At 44.3% G+C, this 22,722-nt stretch overlaps 1 protein-coding gene across 1 annotated transcript in view; it reads right to left on the bottom strand.

The window, feature by feature from the left end:
• The window catches only part of LOC126199248 (DNA polymerase theta-like), a 363,755-nt gene that overhangs the window by 326,572 nt on the left and 14,461 nt on the right, over positions 1–22,722 (bottom strand). Inside the window, exon 2 of the mRNA XM_049936047.1 lies at positions 15,882–15,993. Coding sequence (XP_049792004.1) covers positions 15,882–15,993 — 112 coding nt within the window. The remainder of the gene's footprint in view (positions 1–15,881; positions 15,994–22,722) is intronic.

The raw sequence follows: 22,722 nt of genomic DNA, 5'->3' as shown, positions 1-22,722 counted from the left end.
GTGATGATAATGTTATCCAGATAGTTTGCACAACAGGGGATGTCGTGTATTAACCGTTCAATGGACTGCCAAAAAACAGTGGGGTCACTCGCAGTGCCAAAACCAAAGCGCACGTAACAGTATAATCTGAAAAGGGTGTTGATAACCATAGTCTGTTGGGAAGGAGAATCCAGGTGAATCTGTAGACATGCCTCCACCAAATCAATTTTTGAAAAACATTTACCACCAGTCAGTTACACAAGGATTTCATCAGTCTGCTGAATCAGATAAGAATCCACTACCGATCGAGAATATCTGGTGGATTTTAAATCTCCACACAAATGAAATGCCCCTGAAACTTTGCAAATGACAACCAATGGCATAGACCATGGGCTATAGCTGTCTGGTTCGATGACACCCAGGCCCTGCTACCTATCAAGTTCCTCCTTCACTCTGTCATGAGGGTGAATGAGAGGGACCAAGCATGACACAATTTAGGAATGGTCATCCAAAACCTGGCAAAAAAAGGGGACCAAACTCCTTGAATTTGAAACCCAAAGACCATGAATGCATCAAGACCAAAAATGTTCTCCAACATTGCACTGTCTACTGACAAAAACATGATCATTCTCATGATGAGTTATATGTGTGGGTTTGGGTCTTATGGGCCTTCAACAGCGAGGTCATCAACACTGTTACACTTATCAAAACAAACGAATGTGGAGTTAAACACTAAAATTTTTGCACATTCATGCACTCGAAATGACCGCATGGCCACTCAGTCTCACATCCGCTAAAACAAATCAGAAAGAGGAAAAGTAGCTATACATGAAATTAAAACACAAAGAAAAAAAAAGACAGAAGAACTAAAAGAAAAGCACAAGGAAATGTGACTGGCTGACCACCTATTTAAAAAAATTGGGTGAGCCAGGCACCCTTTTAACACATTAAAAACATCTCCCAAAAATCTTGTCAAAAATGTTGGACAATTTACAAAACTTTAAAAATCGAACCACATTTGTTTGAACATCACTTAAAATAGTGGGCAAGTCCTTCGACAAATCTGCCGTGGCCCACAGGTCAGAAAATAATGCACAATCCAAAAAATGTGGCACACAGTTATCTGTATGCCAGATGTATCACACATTGAAGGGTCCTCTCGCCGGAGTACGAAGTCTTGTATCATAAGGCTGTGGCCTATGTGAAGATAGGTAAGAAGAACCTGGTACTTCATATGTGGCTGGAAAGAAGTACGACATGGCCAAGTTGTGGGCTTTACTACACGGAGCTTATTGTCAGTCACTTCCAGCCACTCATCTTCCCACTGATGCATGACTTTTTATCTCAACAGTGAGGTCATAGCGTGCAGGGGGATGGCACACTGAAAGGACTGAGGATCGCGACATACCTCTTTGGCTACTAGAACTACCCTTTCGTTCCCCGCAATACCCATGTGCCATGGCACCCAGCAGAAAGTCACCTCCTTCCCCAATCGTTGTAGTTGGAGAAGGGCATCCTGGATATTCTGGATGAATTTATCTGCTGGGCACAAATACTGTAGAGAGTAAAGGACACTTAGAGAATCTGAACCAGCAAAAAATTTAGCACTGGAAGAACGTCTCATCTGCTCCAGTGCCTGCAAGATCACATATAATTCTCCCTCGAAGACAGAAAATTCTTCAGGCAGTCAGATCTTGAAGACATGATCTGGGAAAACAACAGAGCAACCAACAGAGAGCCCCCACTTAGACCCGTCCATAAAGACAACTACACAGTTGTGGTGCTCATATAACATGTTAGGAAATATCGTCTTAAAAACAGATGTAGAACCCAGGGCGGCAGATGGTTAAAATCCTGGATTGTGTTTGTACTTCTTGTGCTTGGACTGACTCCAGCACACGCTGCACACGAATCCCAAATGGCATTGTGGCTCATGGATGGTTGGAGAAAATGCATTCCAAAGGCAGATGAGCAACAGTATGGTATGAGGGTGAAGTCAGAGATGCAAGGAATGTCCAATGCACCATGAGAAGCTGCTCCCAGATGGTGAGTGGCAGTTCCCTGGCCTCAGCACAGAGGCTGGGTATGGCACTGGTCCTATAAGCACCTGTAGCCAGCTGAATCCCCTTAGGGAGGACAGCATCAATGATCTTCCATACACCATGCACCCATAGTCCAGCCATGAATGCACGAAAGCCCTATAAAACTGGAGCAGATGCACCCGCTCTGCTCCCAAAGACCTGTGGCTATGGCACTTTAAGTTGTTCAATGACATCAGGGTTCTGGCTTTTAGGTATCTCATGTGTGGCAACCATGACAATCTGGAGTCAAAATGAAGTCCAGAAACCTCACTAAGTCCCTAGAATGTAGGACAATGTCCCTCTTATGCACGACGGGTAAATTAAAAATCTGATGATGAGAATGGTTAAAGCGCGCGCGCGTGCACACATGCACGCACTTAACCTTGTCTTTACGGTCCCCTCCTCTAACTTGTGCAATGTAAGATGCAACTGATGGATCACTCTTGCAACACTAGAGGAGGAACAGAAAACAGCAAAATCGTCCACAAATAAGGAGCACTGTACAGAACTCCTTACCATAGACGTGATACTATTTATGGCTATGGTAAAGAGGGTAACACTTAAAACATTGCCCTAAGGGACATCATTCTTCTGCTCAAATTGATCTGACAGCTTGTCACCAAATCAGGCCCTAAAAGCTGCTGAGACACGAAAGATCATATGAAGATGGAAAGGTGGCCATAATAACCTCATTGATGTGGTTGTGTGAACATATAATGTCTGAAAGTAGTATCGTACACATTACTGATATCGAAGAATATGCTGATAGAGTGATGCTTACATAGGAAAGCCTGCTGTTGTTGACAGCACTGAGAGTGGCTAAGAAGTTGCCTGGTCTCTAACAACCAGACCAGACAACAGTTAAACATTCGCTCCACAGTCTTTCCTAAACAGCTTGTTAAGGTGATACTCCAATAACTACTGGGACATGTGTGGTCATTTCCTGGTTTGAGGCGAGATATCAGAATTGCTTCCTTCCATGAGATGCAGGATTTGCCTGTCTGCATACGAGATTAAAACATTTGAGGAAGATGTTCTTTGATTCTGCTGGAAAATGTCGAAACATGAACTATCAGATTTGGTTGTGACCTAGTGCAATGTAACGAGCCTCAGCCAATGCCGATTTGAGCTCCCACATGAAGAAAGGTGAGTTGTAGACCTCAAAACTGTTGAATCTCAAGTCCACCTTTCTACAGTTGCATGGTACTGATGAAACGTCGGATCCTGGCTTGCTTTGGCAATAGTTTTTGCAAAGTGCTTTGCTACTGTCTGAGCAATGTCTCTGGGTGTTGTTTGGAGACATACCTGTTTCAGCACTGCTGCTATCGGTAAACAAGTGGTTTACTGGAAATCCTCGAGATGGCTTCCCATATTTTTGTAGAAGAGGTGGACCAATCGATGGAGTCCAGGAACGCTTGCCATGACCTTTTCTTATGCTCCCTAATGATGCACTGAGCCTTGGCCCTTACGACTCGAACGGCCCTGAGGTTGTCTGCTGTCAGTTGACATTTAAAATGTCGAAGAGTCACATGCCTGTCCTGGATTGCTGATCGGCACTCATCTGTCCACCTATGTACAGGTTGACTCCTAAGACAACCTGAGGACTTTCGGATGGATAAGTCAGCAGCATGACAGACCACTCATGTGATGTGGTCCACCTACCCTTGGATGCTGTCGCAGTGTCTGAATGTAGCCAGATGGGTGAAGAGCATCCCAATAGCCCTGCTGATCATCGATTTTGGTGGCTTCTCTTCAGGTATTGCTCCATATAGTACATGAATACAGAGTGGGAAGTGGTCACTGTAATGGAAGATTGTCAATGACCTCCCATTGAACAGAGTCTGTGAGGATGGGAGAGCATAAAGAGAGGTCGACAGCTGAGAACGCCCCAGTAGCACAGAAATGAGTGTGACAGCTCGTGAGACAACATGAGGCTCTCCAAATCTCTATCCCGAGGGCAAGTAGAAGTCGAGCCCCACAAGACACGATGGGCACTGAAGTCCCCCAGGAGGAGGAATGGTCGTGGGAGTTGTTCTGCAAGATCTGCGAGAGCCTCCGAGTCTATTGCATCTTGCGAAGGTAAATGCAGTGAGCAAACAGTGAACCTCCGACACACGTGAATTTCAACTACAACTGCTTGCAGGTCAGTAGCCAGGGCAAGAGCAGAGGAGTGGTGCGCATTGGTGACAAATACAAGCCCTCCCTTGTCTCTTTCCTCAATTGGTCAACCTTGTGGTATAGTGTACAGGGACATTTGTACCTTTAAAATATGTTTCTCATAAACACAAGTACAAGGTGCTAGGAGTTTCAGTTCCTCCACATGAGTCCTGAATCCAATCAAGTTCCACTTTAGTATAGGAGCCATGTCACTGGTGTGGTTTTAATTTACCCCTATCTTTGCACCGAGGAGGTGAAGCACCTGTAGAATGAGGGGGAGTGGAGGATCTGTCTGTATCCGAGGCCACAAACTCCATGATGTCCTCCTCATCAGACAGACACACCAGAATGACTTCTGACGGTGCCCGGGACAGCTTTTGACCTTAACACTGGGATCCTTTCCCTGCACTCTGTCCTGTTGAGGAGTTGAGACGCACTCTGCCTTTCGTGTGCCTTCTAGATGCTCATTACGGAACTGTTATTGGTATTTCCTGTTGCAACTGCTTCAATAGCTTTGTACTTAATCTTTTTAGCTAGGCATGTACATGTGCAAGTACTGGCTCTTGTGGTGAATACTGGAACATCGTCTGCATCAAAGTGTCCATCTTGAGAACAAGTGTCTGCACCATGGAAGAATATGAAGTGGCAAACACAGTGGGTTTCGTCACCTCATATTCTTTTTTGGATTTGGCATAGAGAATCCACTTCTTCATTTCTGTTTCCCATATTTTACATTCCTCAAGAAAAACAGGGCACTCTCGGCTCCAGACTGAGTGGTTCCCAGAACATTTGATGCAGATCACTGTAGACAGGCAGTCAGACCTTGTGTCAAGAGTCGCTTATCTACATTTCCCGCAGGTCACTTTACCTCCACAACTCATGGTAGCATGGCCAAACTGGTGGCATTTATAGCACCACATAGCAGATCCATTAACTCGCAAAAGAGGCGCACAACAAACTATCTCCTTGTCAAACTGCTGTATCTACACTTTTTATGGACAACTACTACATACACAAAACTTACTTCAGATGATAACTGCAAGTCAAGTAATAATAAGGTTATAGTAATAAATATAATAGAGGGAAACATTCCACGTGGGGAAAATATATCTAAAAACAAAGATGATGTGACTTACCGAACGAAAGTGCTGGCAGGTTGATAGACACACAAACTAACACAAACATACACACGAAATTCAAGCTTTCACAACAAACGGTTGCTTCATCAGGAAAGGAGAGGGAAAGACGAAAGGATGTGGGTTTTAAGGGAGAGGGTAAGGAGTCATTCCAATCCCGGGAGCAGAAAGACTTACCTTAGGGGGAAAAAAGAACAGGTATACACTCGCGCACACACACACACACACATATCCATCCACACATATACAGACACAAGCAGACATATTTAAAGACAAAGAGTTTGGGCAGAGATGTCAGTCGAGGCGGAAGTGCAGAGGCAAAGATGTTGTTGAATGACAGGTGAGGTATGAGTGGCGGCAACTTGAAATTAGCGGAGATTGAGGCCTGGTGGGTAACGGGAAGAGAGGATATATTGAAGAGCAAGTTCCCATCTCCGGAGTTCGGATAGGTTACTGTTAGTGGGAAGTATCCAGATAACCCGGACGGTGTAACACTGTGCCAAGATGTGCTGGCCGTGCACCAAGGCATGTTTAGCCACAGGGTGATCCTCATTACCAACAAACACTGTCTGCTTGTGTCCATTCAAGCGAATGGACAGTTTGTTGATCGTCATTCCCACATAGAATGCGTCACAGTGTAGGCAGGTCAGTTGGTAGATCACGTGGGTGCTTTCACACGTGGCTCTGCCTTTGATCGTGTACACCTTCCGGGTTACAGGACTGGAGTAGGTGGTGGTGGGAGGGTGCATGGGACAGGTTTTACACCGGGGGCGGTTACAAGGGTAGGAGCCAGAGGGTAGGGAAGGTGGTTTGGGGATTTCATAGGGATGAACTAAGAGGTTACGAAGGTTAGGTGGACAGCGGAAAGACACTCTTGGTGGAGTGGGGAGGATTTCATGAAGGATGGATCTCATTTCAGGGCAGGATTTGAGGAAGTAGTATCCCTGCTGGAGAGCCACATTCAGAGTCTGGTCCAGTCCCGGAAAGTATCCTGTCACAAGTGGGGCACTTTTGTGGTTCTTCTGTGGGAGGTTCTGGGTTTGAGGAGATGAGGAAGTGGCTCTGGTTATTTTCTTCTGTACCAGGTCGGGAGGGTAGTTGCGGGATGCAAAAGCTGTTGTCAAGTTGTTGGTGTAATGGTTCAGGGATTCTGGACTGGAGCAGATTCGTTTGCCACGAAGACCTAGGCTGTAGGGAAGGGACCATTTGATGTGGAATGGGTGGCAGCTGTTGTAATGGAGGTACTGTTGCTTGTTGGTGGGTTTGATGTGGACGGACGTGTGAAGCTGGTCATTGGACAGATGGAGGTCAACGTCAAGGAAAGTGGCGTGGGATTTGGAGTAGGACCACGTGAATCTGATGGAACCAAAGTAGTTGAGGTTGGAGAGGAAATTCTGGAGTTCTTCTTCACTGTGAGTCCAGATCATGAAGATGTCATCAATAAATCTGTACCAAACTTTGGGTTGGCAGACCTGGGTAACCAAGAAGGCTTCCTCTAAGCGACCCATGAAAAAGTTGGCGTACGTGGGGGCCTTCCTGGTACCCATGGCTGTTCCCTTTAATTGTTGGTAAGTCTGGCCTTCACAAGTGAAGAAGTTGTGGGTCAGGATGAAGCTGGCTAAGGTATTGAAGAAAGAGGTTTTCGGTAGGGTGGCAGGTGATCGGCGTGAAAGGAAGTGCTCCATCGCAGCGAGGCCCTGGATGTGCAGAATATTTGTGTATAAGGAAGTGGCATCAATGGTTACAAGGATGGTTTCCGGGGTAACAGATTGGGTAAGGTTTCCAGGCGTTGGAGAAAGTGGTTGGTGTCTTTGATGAAGGATGGGAGACTGCATGTAATGGGTTGAAGGTGTTGATCCTACTCCCAACATCACCACTGCTGAAGCCCAGGCTATCCGTGATCTGAAGGCTGACCAATCCATCATCATTCTTCCGGCGGACAAGGGTTCCACGACCGTGGTACTTGATCGTCGGGAGTATGTGGCCGAGGGACTGCGTCAGCTTTCAGACAAAACCACATACAAAGTTTGCCAAGGTAATCCCATTCCTTATGTCCAGGCGGAGCTTCAAGGAATCCTCAGAACCTTAGGCCCCCTGCAAAACCTTTCACCTGACTCCATCAACCACCTGACCCCACCGACACCCCGCACCCCTACCTTCTACCTTCTTCCTAAAATTCACAAACCCAATCATCCCGGCCGTCCCATTGTAGCTGGTTACCAAGCCCCCACAGAACGTATCTCTGCCTACATAGATCAACACCTTCAACCCATTACATGCAGTCTCCCATCCTTCATCACAGACACCAACCACTTTCTCGAACGCCTGGAATCCCTACCCAGTCTGTTACCCCCGGAAACCATCCTTGTAACCATTGATGCCACTTCCTAATACACAAATATTCCGCACGTCCAGGGCCTCGCTGCGATGGAGCACTTCCTTTCACGCCGATCACCTGCCACCCTACCGAAAACCTCTTTCCTCATTACCTTAGCCAGCTTCATCCTGACCCACAACTTCTTCACTTTTGAAGGCCAGACTTACCAACAATTAAAGGGAACAGCCATGGGTACCAGGATGGCCCCCACGTACGCCAACTTTTTCATGGGTCGCTTAGAGGAAGCCTTCTTGGTTACCCAGGTCTGCCAACCCAAAGTTTGGTACAGATTTATTGATGACATCTTCATGATCTGGACTCACAGTGAAGAAGAACTCCAGAATTTCCTCTCCAACCCCAACTCCTTTGGTTCCATCAGATTCACGTGGTTCTACTCCAAATCCCACGCCACTTTCCTTGACGTTGACCTCCATCTGTCCAATGGCCAGCTTCACACGTCCGTCCACATCAAACCCACCAACAAGCAACAGTACCTCCATTATGACAGCTGCCACCCATTCCACATCAAACAGTCCCTTCCCTACAGCCTAGGTCTTCGTGGCAAACGAATCTGCTCCAGTCCAGAATCCCTGAACCATTACACCAACAACCTGACAACAGCTTTCGCATCCCGCAACTACCCTCCTGACCTGGTACAGAAGCAAATAACCAGAGCCACTTCCTCATCCCCTCAAACCCAGAACCTCCCACAGAAGAACCACAAAAGTGCCCCACTTGTGACAGGATACTTTCCGGGACTGGACCAGACTCTGAATGTGGCTCTCCAGCAGGGATACGACTTCCTCAAATCCTGCCCTGAAATGAGATCCATCCTTCATGAAATCCTCCCCACTCCACAAAGAGTGTCTTTCCGCCGTCCACAAACATACACACAAAATTCTAGCTTTCGCAACAAATGGTTGCTTCGTCAGGAAAGAGGGAAGGAGAGGGAAAGATGAAAGGAAGTGGGTTTTAAGGGAGAGGGTAAGGAGTCATTCCAATCCCGGGAGCGGAAAGACTTACCTTAGGGGGAAAAAAGGACGGGTATACACTCGCACACACACACATATCCATCCGCATATACACAGACACAAGCAGACATTTGTAAAGGCAAAGAGTTTGGGCAGAGATGTCAGTCGAGGCGGAAGTACAGAGGCAAAGGTGATGTTGAAAGACAGGTGAGGTACGAGCGGCGGCAAATAGAAATTGGAGATTAGCGGAGATTGAGGCCTGGCGGATAGCGAGAAGAGAGGATATGCCCTTCAGCATATCCTCTCTTCTCGCTATCCGCCAGGCCTCAATCTCCGCTAATCTCCAATTTCTATTTGCCGCCGCTCGTACCTCACCTGTCTTTCAACATCACCTTTGCCTCTGTACTTCCGCCTCGACTGACATCTCTGCCCAAACTCTTTGCCTTTACAAATGTCTGCTTGTGTCTGTGTATATGCAGATGGATATGTGTGTGTGTGTGAGTGTATACCTGTCCTTTTTTCCCCCTAAGGTAAGTCTTTCCGCTCCCGGGATTGGAATGACTCCTTACCCTCTCCCCTAAAACCCACTTCCTTTCATCTTTCCCTCTCCTTCCCTCTTTCCTGACGAAGCAACCGTTTGTTGCGAAAGCTAGAATTTTGTGTGTATGTTTGTGTTTGTTTGTGTGTCTATCGACCTGCCAGCGCTTTTTTTGGTAAGTCTCATCACTTTCTTTCTTTTTAGATATATATATTTTTTCCACGTGGAATGTTTCCCTCTGTTATATATATATATATATAAAACAAAGATGATGTGACTTACCAAATGAAAGTGCTGGCAGGTCGACAGACACACAAACGAACACAAACCACAAACACACACACAAAATTCAAGCTTTCGCAACAAACTGTTTGTGTGTCTGTCGACCTGCCAGCACTTTCATTTGGTAAGTCACATCATCTTTGTTTTTAGATATATTTTTCCTATGTGGAATGTTTCCCTCTATATATATATATATATATATATATATATATAGAGGGAAACATTCCACGTAGGAGAAAGCTTGAATTTCGTGTGTATGTTTGTGTGTCTGTCGACCTGCCAGCACTTTCATTTGGTAAGTCACATCTCTTTGTATATATATATATATATATATATATATATATATATATATATATATATATACAGAGGGAAACATTCCACGTGGGAAAAATATATCTAAAAAAAAGATGATGCGACCCACCGAACAAAAGCGCAGGCAGGCCGACAGACACACAAACAAACACAAACACACACACGAAATTCAAGCCTTCGCAACAGATGGCCGCCCCACCAGGAAAGAGGGAGGGAGAGGGGAAAGACGAAAGGATGCGGGCTCCAAGGGAGAGGGCAAGGAGCAGGAGGGATGTGTCTGGAAACAGCGATGATGTGGCTTGCCGTGGGGGGGCGCTGGCGGGTTGATGGACACGCGGGCGGGCATTGTCATGCGTGCGAAGTTTTGGCTTTCACGGCGGGCGGTTGCTTCGTCGAGGGGGGCGGGGGAGATGTGGGTTTTGGGGGAGGGGGTGGTGGGGTCGTTCCGGTCCCGGGGGCGGGGGGACTTGCCTTGGGGGGAGGGAGGGACAGGTGTGCGCTCGCACACACACCCATATCCAACCACCTTTGGCCGAATCTCTTTGCCTTTGCCAATGTCTGCTTGTGTCTGTGTATGTGTGGTTGGATATGGGTTTGTGTGCGAGTGTGTACCTGTCCTTTTTTCCCCCTAAGGTGGGTCTTTCTGCTCCCAGGATTGGGGTGACTCCTTGCCCTCTCCCTTAGAACCCACATCCTTTCGTCTTTCCCTCTCCTTTCCTGATGAAGCAACCGTTTGTTGCGAAAGCTTGAATTTCGTGTGTATGTTTGTGTTTGTTTGTGTGTCTATCGACCTGCCAGCACTTTCGTTCGGTAGGTCACATCATCTTTGTTTTTAGATATATTTTTCCCACGTTGAATGTTTCCCTCTATTATATTCATATCATTAATTTGAACCCAACAATTACATTTGTTATTGTCACTGTTGCATTTCGAAATCTTTCCTGTCATCTTATTTTCTCTTTCTGTTTTTGCAAGTAGTTTCACTTTGTATTCACCTTATCTTCTTTACAGAATCTACCATACAATTTTATCCCGCCTATATATACTCAATAATACGTAACCCACTTCCAAACCATAACCAAAAAATTTTTTTCCACTTTCAACACTACCGCTGCTACAAAATCCACCATTTCCAGTTCACAAACAGTTCCTTTCAGCTATTAAACAGCCATTTCGGCTAGTTCTAATAACTTTCACTTTTTTCGCTTTTTTCCATTTCTGTTTTTCCCACATCACTGATCTTTTTCAGCCGCTTCCCACAGGTTTTAATGTCATTATTTCTTAGTCAGACAATTGTTAGCCTCATTTTCACAATCTGCCACCACAAAACCACTCCTTTTAATACATTTACACGCGGTTTTTTAGAAATTTTCCCGAATTGCTCCACCCTTTAACGTGTTTTGGCGGCAACACAACCACATAATTTTTGTGCACGTTGTTGTCTACCAACCCAAGTTCACCAAAGGATCAACATAGCCCAGCTATAACAAACACTTTTTCGCCTTTTTTCACACCAGATCTCCAGTTGCTTTCTAGTTCACCTTTATCTCTCGCCATATATTTTTATTTTCATTTTAGCCTCATGTTACACTTTCCACCTTCTAATACCATGTCACCCTCACAACATCCCCACTAAATATTATTTACATTCCCTCCACAAACATGCCTTCGCCCTAGCCAGATTACACTCCCATATTTTATTTTCTCGGGCTTGTCTGACATTTGGCATTACCCCCAAAGGCCTCATACTTAAAGTTCCCATCTCTGACTGTAATCCTTCTTTCCATCAGTCCCTATACCAGTTCCAAACTGAACAAGCCATTGCCCTCACCCACCTAATCCTTCACCTACACATCAACTCAGCCAATGAACACACCCGTCAACTCCTATCCTTAATAAAAGTCCTCAATCTGTCCTCTCCCACATCCACACCGGCTATTCAGAGCATCCTCCTACAGGCCAACCGCAAATTAGAGCAGCATGCCACCCTTCACCTCAAAAAACTATACAATCTCCTGGTTTCCCACCTCCGGAAAGGCAACTCACTCACCCTTCACAACCTTTCCAGCAAACCTCAACCACCTCTCATTGCACACAAACCCAGTCTCTCCCATCTACTCAATCTCCCACTTCCAGCTCCACTCCCCCCAAAACCTCAAAATTCCAATCAACACAATCTGGAACCACAACACCCTAATTCAGTAGTTAACCTTTCCTCCAAACCTCTCTCCCAATCTGAAACCTCTGTCCTATCCAAAGGCCTCACCTTCAGCCCCACTCCCAGATTCAACCAAACAGCCCTTGTCAAAGATTTACTGTCCTACACCCGTACTCTCTGCTGGAAATATCACTTTGCCACGAAGAAAAATGATCCTAATCCTACTCCCCAAGACACTATCCAAATTGAACCCTGCCTGGAACAGTTCTGTCCTCAGTCACAGCAGGACCCACCTCCTCTTCCTCCAAATCACCCTCTCCAAACTTTCCAGGAATTTCTGACTTCCAGCCTTGCCTCTCATTCCTTCTTAAAAAACCTTAATCCTACTCCCAACATCACCACTGCTGAAGCCCAGGCTATCCGTGATCTGAAGGCTGACCAATCCATCGTCATTCTTTCGGCGGACAAGGGTTCCACGACCGTGGTACTTGATCGTCGGGAGTATGTGGCCGAGGGACTGCGTCAGCTTTCAGACAACACTACATACAAAGTTTGCCAAGGTAATCCCATTCCTGATGTCCAGGCGGAGCTTCAAGGAATCCTCAGAACCTTAGGCCCCCTACAAAACCTTTCACCTGACTCCATCAACCTCCTGACCCCACCAACACCCCACACCCCTACCTTCTACCTTCTTCCTAAAATTCACAAACCCAATCATCCCGGCCGTCCCATTGTAGCTGGCTACCAAGCCCCCACAGAACGTATCTCTGCCTATGTAGATCAACACCTTCAACCCATTACATGCAGTCTCCCATCCTTCATCACAGACACCAACCACTTTCTCGAACGCCTGGAATCCCTACCCAGTCTGTTACCCCCGGAAACCATCCTTGTAACCGTTGATGCCACTTCCTTATACACAAATATTCCACACGTCCAGGGCCTCACTGCAATGGAGCACTTCCTTTCACGCCAATCATCTGCCACCCTACCAAAAACCTCTTTCCTCATTACCTTAGCCAGCTTCATCCTGACCCACAACTTCTTCACTTTAGAGGGCCAGACATACCAACAATTAAAGGGAACAGCCATGGGTACCAGGATGGCCCCCTCGTATGCCAACCTATTCATGGGTTGCTTATAGGGAGCCTTCTTGGTTACCCAGGCCTGCCAACCCAAAGTTTGGTACAGATTTATTGATGACATCTTCATGATCTGGACTCACAGTGAAGAAGAACTCCAGAATTTCCTCTCCAACCTCAACTCCTTTGGTTCCATCAGATTCACCTGGTTCTACTCCAAATCCCATGCCACTTTCCTTGACATTGACCTCCACGTTCCAATGGCCAGCTTCACACGTCCGTCCACATCAAACCCACCAACAAGCAACAGTACCTCCATTATGACAGCTGCCACCCATTCCACATCAAACAGTCCCTTCCCTACAGCCTAGGTCTTCGTGGCAAACGAATCTGCTCCAGTCCGGAATCCCTGAACCATTACACCAACAACTTGACAACAGCTTTCGCATCCCGCAACTACCCTCCCGACCTGGTACAGAAGCAAATAACCAGAGCCACTTCCTGATCTCCTCAAACCCAGAACCTCCCACAGAAGAACCACAAAAGTGCCCCACTTGTGACAGGATACTTTCCGGGACTGGACCAGACTCTGAATGTGGCTCTCCAGCAGGGATACGACTTCCTCAAATCCTGCCCTGAAATGAGATCCATCCTTCATGAAATCCTCCCCACTCCACCAAGAGTGTCTTTCCACCGTCCACCTAACCTTCGTAACCTCTTAGTTCATCCCTATGAAATCCCCAAACCACCTTCCCTACCCTCTGGCTCCTACCCTTGTAACCGCCCCCGGTGTAAAACCTGTCCCATGCACCCTCCCACCACCACCTACTCCAGTCCTGTAACCCGGAAGGTGTACACTATCAAAGGCAGAGCCACGTGTGAAAGCACCCACGTGATTTACCAACTGACCTGCTTACACTGTGAAGCTTTCTATGTGGGAATGACCAGCAACAAACTGTCCATTCGCATGAATGGACACAGGCAGACAGTGTTTGTTGGTAATGAGGATCACCCTGTGGCTAAACATGACTTGGTGCACGGCCAGCACATCTTGGCACAGTGTTACACCGTCTGGGTTATCTGGATACTTCCCACTAACACCAACCTGTCAGAACTCCGGAGATGGGAACTTGCCCTTCAGTATATCCTCTCTTCTCGTTATCCGCCAGGCCTCAATCTCCGCTAATTTCAATTTGCCGCCGCTCATACCTCACCTGTCATTCAACAACATCTTTGCCTCTGTACTTCCGCCTTGACTGACATCTCTGTCCAAACTCTTTGCCTTTACAAATGTCTGCTTGTGTCTGTGTATGTGCGGATGGATATGTGTGTGTGTGCAAGTGTGTGCCTGTCTTTTTTTCCCCCTAGGGTGGGTCTTTCCGCTCCCGGGATTGGGGTGACTCCTTGCCGTCTCCCTTGGAGCCCGCATCCTTTCGTCTTTCCCTCTCCTTCCCTCTTTCCTGGTGGGGCGGTCGTTTGTTGCGAGGGCTTGAATTTCGTGTGTGTGTTTGTGTTTGTGTTTGTTTGTGTGTCTGTCGGCCTGCCGGCGCTTTCGTTCAGTAAGTCACATCATCTTTGTTTTTAGATATAAGGTTATAGTAATATTAACAAAACTATTAAATGTGTAAGTATTGAGTCATATTACTGATAACTCTATGCACAGTGGCACAGAGCTGGTCTGACTAGAGAACATTTGCATACTGCTGAGAAGATGGACATGGACAAGGCCCCACAGGCAGTGTCCCAACATTTTCATATTTGCCAGCCGGGGTGCTGGCTGCAGGCAATGGTAGCGCACTTATTTCCCCCAGTTACCACTGGTGCTACATACAAATGCTGTGGTGGTGGACTGCGCAGGCACACGGCCACAAGGATGAAGCCAAATAGTCCCAAAAATCATTTCAGTGCCTATGTCTCAAAGGCATTACATACTGATAAGGCAGTACATTGTGCCTGCTGCAGCAGCAAGCAAAATCCCAAACAAGATGGATGGGTTCCATGTGCAAAATTGGATTATGTATGATGAGCATAAGCAGTGCTTTTGCTTGTGAGGGCTAATCGAAAAATATTCATTTATGATAAATAAGTTGGCAATTTTTACATGCAGGGTAGTGAAGCTGGTACTTCTGTAGTGGTTTCACACCAAGACCACCAGCTGATGCCCTAATGAAACATTAAAATTATAAGAAATGTTTTATTCCATTTTATCTGATGTAATTCTACAAGAAATGTATAAATTCAGTTCAGTTTCAAGTAATAAAATAAATTCTGGCTCAAAGGCAAAACTGAGCATTATAGTTTCTTCCTGCTCTATGACTTTTCTCTGCCAGAACAAATGTATGAATACAATTTAGTGATTTTATTTTCATTATAGATCATCATACATACAGCATCCACTTATAGGTCTTTTCAGTTCTGAAAGGGACACACAACTGGCCAAGCTAAACAGCATCTAGTAATTCACTGGGGAAAACAGCAGCCATCCTCTTACAGATCTCCACAGACCTTAGCATATTGTGGTTATAAAAAAAGTACTCATATATTATCATATTCAAATAACAACCACCACAACATTCTTGTACCATGTTTTCTGTTACTGCTTCACCTAATGTTTGACTTTTAATGCTGGCCAAATTTAAACTTTTTGCACGAAGGTGTCTCTCAGAATCTTATATGAGTGCAGTTCATTGTAGTGATTAACTGATACTATTTAAATCCTATACGATTCAACATATGAGTTTAAATATAAGCAGCTTGTGATATACTGCTAATTTATAATAATTTGTTATTTAACTGTCAATATCTCACCAGCTGATGTTGGAGCTGAATAGACAAGATTCCCTCCATCCAGAACATTTGGACTGCATAAGCACTCTACTTGCCAGGAGAACATTGATTTTACTCCAGCTGAATGATACTCCTGCAACAGAAAAATATCCTGTAAAGCAAGAATTAACCTAGCAATTACACTATATTGATACACAACAACGAAAATAACGAATTTTTGACAATATAATGTAACAGGATAGATAAAAATCTACTCAGCAAGTGGCAGCAGGAGAACACACATAAAAAAGATTTTACATATGCAAGCTTTCGGAGCCAGTGACGCCTTCTTCAGGCAGAAGTATTGAAAGGGAAGGGAGAGGGGTAAAAGAAAAGGACTGAAGAGGTTTAGGAAAATGGGTAGAGTTTGGAAACGTCATCCAGAAACCCAGGTCAAGGGAGACTTATCAGACGGGAAGAGAAGAAAAGATTGATTGTTGGGGAATGCAGTGGATGAGATTTGAAAATCTGAGAGTTTAAAGGTGGAAGACAGTGTAATAAGTAAGACAGTGATTACTGCTAAAACATCATGCATGAGTTAATAAGAGTGAAAAGCTAAGTGAATTGTATGTAATAGGGGACGGCAAAAAATAGACAAGTCAGAAAATTAAAGATGTACAAAACTAAAACAAAGTGATGAAAGGAGTAGTTACTGTGATGAAATGCTGAGACAGAACAGATTTATGTAAATTACAGCCACGTGGGTAGCGAGAATCGAGGACATGTTGTTGCAGTAGTTCCCACCTGCAGAGTTATGAAAAATTGGTGTCGGGGGAAGAATTCAGATGGCACCTGTGGTGAAACAGGCACCAAGGTCTTAAGTGGCTTCTTGTAGAGCTTGCTATGCAACAGCATATTGTGTGTTGCTGGTATATATCCTCTGCCTATGCCCATTCATCCTAATTGATAACTTGGTGGAAGTCATGTTGATGTAAAAGGCCAAACAAGGTTTAGATAACAGCTGGTATAAGATGTGTTGTATCACATGTGGCTCTCCCTTCAACAGTATATGTTTTTCCAGTAACAGGCCTGGTGTCGGTAGTGGTAGGAGGGTGCACAGGGCAAGTCTTGCAGCACAGGCAGTCACATGGTTTGTAGCCATAGGGTAGGGAGATAGGTGCAGAAGGAGCATAGGATCTGACCAATATATTGTGGAGATTTTGGGGGAGGGGGGGAGGGGCACAGAAACGCTATTCTAGGTGTGGTGGGCAAAGTCTCAGATAGAATGGACCTCATTTCAGGGCATGATTTTAGGAAGTCATAGCCTTGTCGAAGTAGCTGATTAATACATTCAAGACCAGGATAACACTGAGTGACATATGATGTACTCCAAAGCTGTTTTTTGGAGGGATCAGCAATACCAAGATTGGATGTGATGGCCCGATAAATATGCTTTTGAACTAGGCTGGTGGGGTGGTTACATCCAGTCAGGGTTGAGGTGAAACTGGTGGTATATTGCCGTAAAGAGTCTGCTTCCAAACAAATATGTTTACCTCAAATGCCAGGACCGTAAGGGAGGAAACATTTGACATGGACAGAATGACAACTGTCACAATATAAGTACAGTTGTTTACTAGTAAGTTTAATGTGGACAGAAGTGGTGAGGATAAGATCAACATCAAGGAAAGTGGATAGGATTTGGAATACGACCATGTGAGATTTAATTGGGAGAATGTAAATAGATATTCCAGGAATTTTAATAAGCCAGCCTACTTTCTTCACTCTGTTTCAGTGTTCTACATCTTTCATTTTTTGACCTACCTATTTTTCGCCGTGCCCTTCCCACATCTATGACATAGCTTTTCACTTTTTTACTTAGCTTTACTTGTTTTATTAGCTTTTCACTTTTATTAACCTGTGCACAATGTTTTAGGAGTAATTTGTCTTGCATATCACCCTTTCTTCCACTTTATGCTCTCATGTTTTCAAATCTTGTCCAGTGCAGTTCCTAACAATCAGTCTTTCATTCTCATTATTCTCATTCCAATTGGTAGCTCTCCCCTGAGTTGGTGTTCTGCATGACTTTTCCAAACTCTGCCCCTTTTCTTAAACCACTCTCGTCCTTTTCCTCCACCATTCCTCCTTCCCCTTCACCCCTCTGCCAGAAGGAGGAGCCATTGACCCCGAAAGCTTGCATACATAAAACCTTTGGTTCAAATGGCTCTGAGCACTATGGGACTTAACAGCTGAGGTCATCAGTCCCCTAGAACTTAGAACTACTTAAACCTAACTAACCTAAGGACATCACACACATCCATGCCTAAGGCAGGATTCGACTCTGCGACTGTAGCAGTCGCGCGGTTCCGGACTGAAGCGCCTAGAGCCGCTCGGCCACGGGGGCCAGCATAGAACCTTTTTTTCATATATGTGTTCTCCTGCCACTGCTTGGTGGATATTTTATATAATGGATGATGAAGATGTTTCCATTTGAGTGTATTGCTGCAGTGTATATGCAGTGTAACAAGACTCCGATGTGGGTAAATAAGCACCAACATGTAGGCAAGGCATTATTGTAGCATTCATGTCTTACTGACGTGTTCAGTAAATGCAGAAACATGAACTATGACGACTTCATTACCAAATGCATTCAAACAGGATCAAAATGCTGTTACTTTTTTCTTGGCTGCCAAAGGACAAATACCAGTAGATATCCAACGGAGAAACAAGAATGTTATGGGGCAGCCCTTCTATCGAAAACCACTGTTGTGGAATGGTGTGCCAAGTTCCGAGCTGCTTGAGACTTTATAAAAAAAGGCTGGTCGATCTGGGAGGACAACAACTCAAGTGGAAGACACTACAGCACTCTCCCTATAGTCCTGATCTCTCCTCATGCAATTATCATGTCTTTGGTCCCTTAAACAATGTCTTGAATGGTCAGTGATTCCTGCTTAATGAGGATGTGCAGCAGGCAGTTATGGACTTCTTCATGCAGCAGGACAGAGTGTTTTGCAAAATGGGTATCTTCAACCTGACATGTCAATGGGATGATTGCCCCAATGCTCATAGTGATTTTGCTTGATTGGCATACCAATTCTGGACTGTAAGGCCTTCAAATGGAAACTTTTTGATTGCACCTTACGTCTTTTCGAATTCATGATGGAACATAACCAATAATAATATCTTTAACCACTAACCTCAACAATTTATAACAATTGCAATTCTTGCACAGAATACTTTTATATAAGAACATGAAGAGTAATACTTGCACAAAGTATTTGAGCACATCTGTGAGAACCATGCAAACTCACCGATATACTCTACTTGGATGTTTAGAACCTCTGTTTGCAAGATACAGCATTCCTATATTTTTGTCCCTCCATAATGCAGATTCAATCATGTCAAAAGATGTCCAATGTCCTCAAATGACGTTACATAAAATTTTTTCGAACTGTCCATTATTGCCCACAAGAAATTAACTGAAAAGCTTAATTTTGCAAACATTTTCTTCAGCAGTTGTCAACAGAGCAAATATGTTTCACAAAATTCATAACACAAAGCTGCATTTAGTTATTTTATTACGCTACCGGTTGTTCAGCCATCATCTGTTATTTTCTGTGCAAACAACAAAACTTATCAACTACTTTGAATGCCCCTTTCCATTTCGCTTTTGTTGAAGTTCATTTTATATCCTCCTTTCAGGAGCCTGCTCAACTGCTCTCCATGTCCTTTGGTGTGTCTGACAGAATTACAGTATCATTAGCAAACCCCAAAGTTTTTATTCACTGAACTATAATTCCTATTCCAAATATTTCTTTTGTTTCCTTTACTGCTTGCATAGCATGTCTCACTCCCCTCTCCCCCTCTGCTTCACTTTCATGCCCCTCAACTCATACACCCTGTACAAGCTGTAAATAACCTTTCGCTCCCTGTATTTTACCCATGCTACCTTCAGAATTTCAGAGAGAGTATTCCTGTCAACACTGTCATAAGCTTTCTCTATGCCTACAAAAGCTGTAAATGTATGTATGTCTTTCCATAACCTATCTTCTAAGTTAAGTCGTAAGGTCAGTATTGCTTCACATTCCCCTCTTTCTCTGATCTTCCCTGAGGTTGGCTTCTACTAGTTTTTTCATTCTTCTGTAAGGAATTTGTGTTCCTATTTTAAAACCACGACTTATTACCCTAATAGTTTGGAAATATTTGCACCTGTTCTCTTCGAAATCTGAGGGTATTTCACCTCTCTCATACATCTTGAACACCAGAGGGAAGAGTTTTGTCATGGCTGGTTCTCCCACAGCTGGCAGTAGTTCTTACAGAATGTCATCTACTCCTGGGGCCTTATTCCGACTTAGGGCTTTCAGTGCTCTATCAAATACTTCTTGCAGTATCATGTCTCCCATCTCCTCATCTACATCCTCTCTCATTTGTATAATCCTGCCTGCAAGTTCATCTTGTATAGACCTCTATATAATCCTTCCACCTCTCCCTTCTTTGCTTGCACTTGGTTTTCTACTTGAGCTCTTAATATCCATACAACTGCTTCCCTTTTCTCCAAAGGCTCTTTAATTTTCCTGATGGTCTTATCTACCTTTCTCCTAGTGAATTATGCTTCTAAATCCTTACATATGTTCACTCCCTGCTTGGTCATTTTGCACTTCATGTCAGTTTCATTTTTTAGATGTATGTATTCCCTTCATTTTCTTTGACTACATGAATAATTCATTTTATCTCATCACACATTTCTTCAATCTCTTCATCATCTGCGGAGCTAGTTGGCATATAAACTTGTACTACTGTAGGGGTTGTTGACTCATTGTCTATCTTGGCTGCAGTAATGCATTCACTATGCTATCCATAGTAAGTTACTCACATTCCTATTTTCTTATTCATTATTGAATCTAATCCCGCATTACGCCTATTTGATTTTGTATTTATAAAACAGTATTCATCTGAACAGAAGTCCTGTTCTCCTGCCACCAAATTCCATTAATTCCCACTATATTTAACTTCAATCTATCCCTTTCCCTTTTTAAATTTTCTAACCGACCTGCGCAATTGAGTGATCCACCATTCAAATGCAACGATCTGTAGACCGCCAGTTTTGTTTCTCCTAATGATGACCTCCTTCTGAATAGTCTCCGGCCAGAGATCCGAATGGGGACTATTTTACCTCCAGAATATTTTACCCAAGTGGATGCTCTCATCATTTAATCATGCAGTAGATCTGCATACACTTGAGAAAACTTACAACTGTAATTTTCCCTTGCTTTCAGCTGTTCACAGTACCAGCACAGCAAGGCTGTTTTGGTTGATGTTACAAGGTCAGTTTAATCAGAATAGCCTGAACCACTGCTCCTGCAAACTACCGCAAAGGCTGCTGCCCCTCTTCAGGAACCACACATTCGTCTGGACCCTCAATAGATACCCCTCGGCCATGTGGTGAGGCTATATGTATTGCTGAGCTCTGCAAGGCATGTCATCAATGGCAAGGTCAATCATTCATGGAGGATGGTACATCATAGTGCAGCATAGTAAATGCTACATTCACCAGCTTGGTCTGCTCCGTCTTTGACCATATGTTCCTGCCAACTGGAACCAGCTGTGGAACCAGCTGTGCATCCATGTACACCTTGCACCACAGCATGGAGTTTTATGCGATTCTGAAAATGTTTGGTGTGGGTGCACTAGACTTCCATAAAAGTTTATCAGGGAAATGAACTAGGTACTGGAAGCAAGTACGAAATGCTTTTGCCACTACATGCCATAAGGTTAGCAACATATAGTCATTCTCTCATTCTGATTACTACTGAAATATCATGTAACAACAAAAGCCCAAAACATCCCCCCCCCCCCCCTCCTTTCCACGATCATATCTCTCTCTCTCTCTCTCCCTTTCTCCACACACACACACACACACACACACACACACACACACACACACACACACACACACACACACACACACACACACAAAAGCCTCAGACATCTATGATGTATATTTGCATACTAAAGTGATGAATGAAAATCTATACAGAGGCCAGCATTTGAACCTGAGTCTCCCACTCACTAGGCAGAGGCATGAACGACTAAACCACACTGGCACAAAGACTTTGCACAATTGCACAAATTACCATAACACACCTCCCTCCCCAATCCAAATTCCCATTCGCGCCTTAGCCCACTGGGTATTCATTTGATTAAAGCACCTATGCCTGGGTTTCATTTGATGCTAAGGTGCTATTCCAATACAGCTGGAGATCCTCTGCAATGCTATCAGTTAGGAGCTGAGGCATGAATGGGAATTTGGATTGTGGAGGGAGGTGTACTAGGGTAGCCTGTGCAATTGTTCAAAGCCAGTGTACCAGGGTGAAGTACAAGTTGGTACATCTGCCTAGTGAACAGGAGACCTAGATTCAAATTCCAGCTTTGGTACAAGTTTTTCATTTGTTGCTTCATTCTGCATATGTACATCAGAGAGTGAGGATAATTGAGCCTAAATTTTGTTTTTAATTATTTTCATTTTCCTGCTACTTGCTTAAACAAAACAAACTGTCATGAGAAACCTCAAATTTTTGCCATTAAATTATGAGTTTAAAAACATGAATTGGGAAACATGTAACCACAAAGCAATTGTTACAAAAATGCTTTACACTTCTCCAGGTAGTGAGGATACTTGAGCTGGAAAACAACACACTTATGCCAACATTTGGTAATCAAAACATTTTTGTTTCGCGCTTAAAATCCCATATCAATAACATGATAATGTTAAAACTCTAGGGACCACAAAGTCCTACAAAAAGAGTTACAAAAGTGAAACTAGTCACACACCATTTACTATATTGATGATGAAAGGTTGATGAATCATTTCTATTTGATTTTCATC

This window comes from Schistocerca nitens, chromosome 1 (assembly GCF_023898315.1).
Source record: "Schistocerca nitens isolate TAMUIC-IGC-003100 chromosome 1, iqSchNite1.1, whole genome shotgun sequence".
In the NCBI taxonomy this organism is placed as follows: domain Eukaryota; kingdom Metazoa; phylum Arthropoda; class Insecta; order Orthoptera; family Acrididae; genus Schistocerca; species Schistocerca nitens.
Note: the sequence above shows the minus strand (reverse complement) of the source record. Positions and strands in the feature narration are given on the sequence as shown.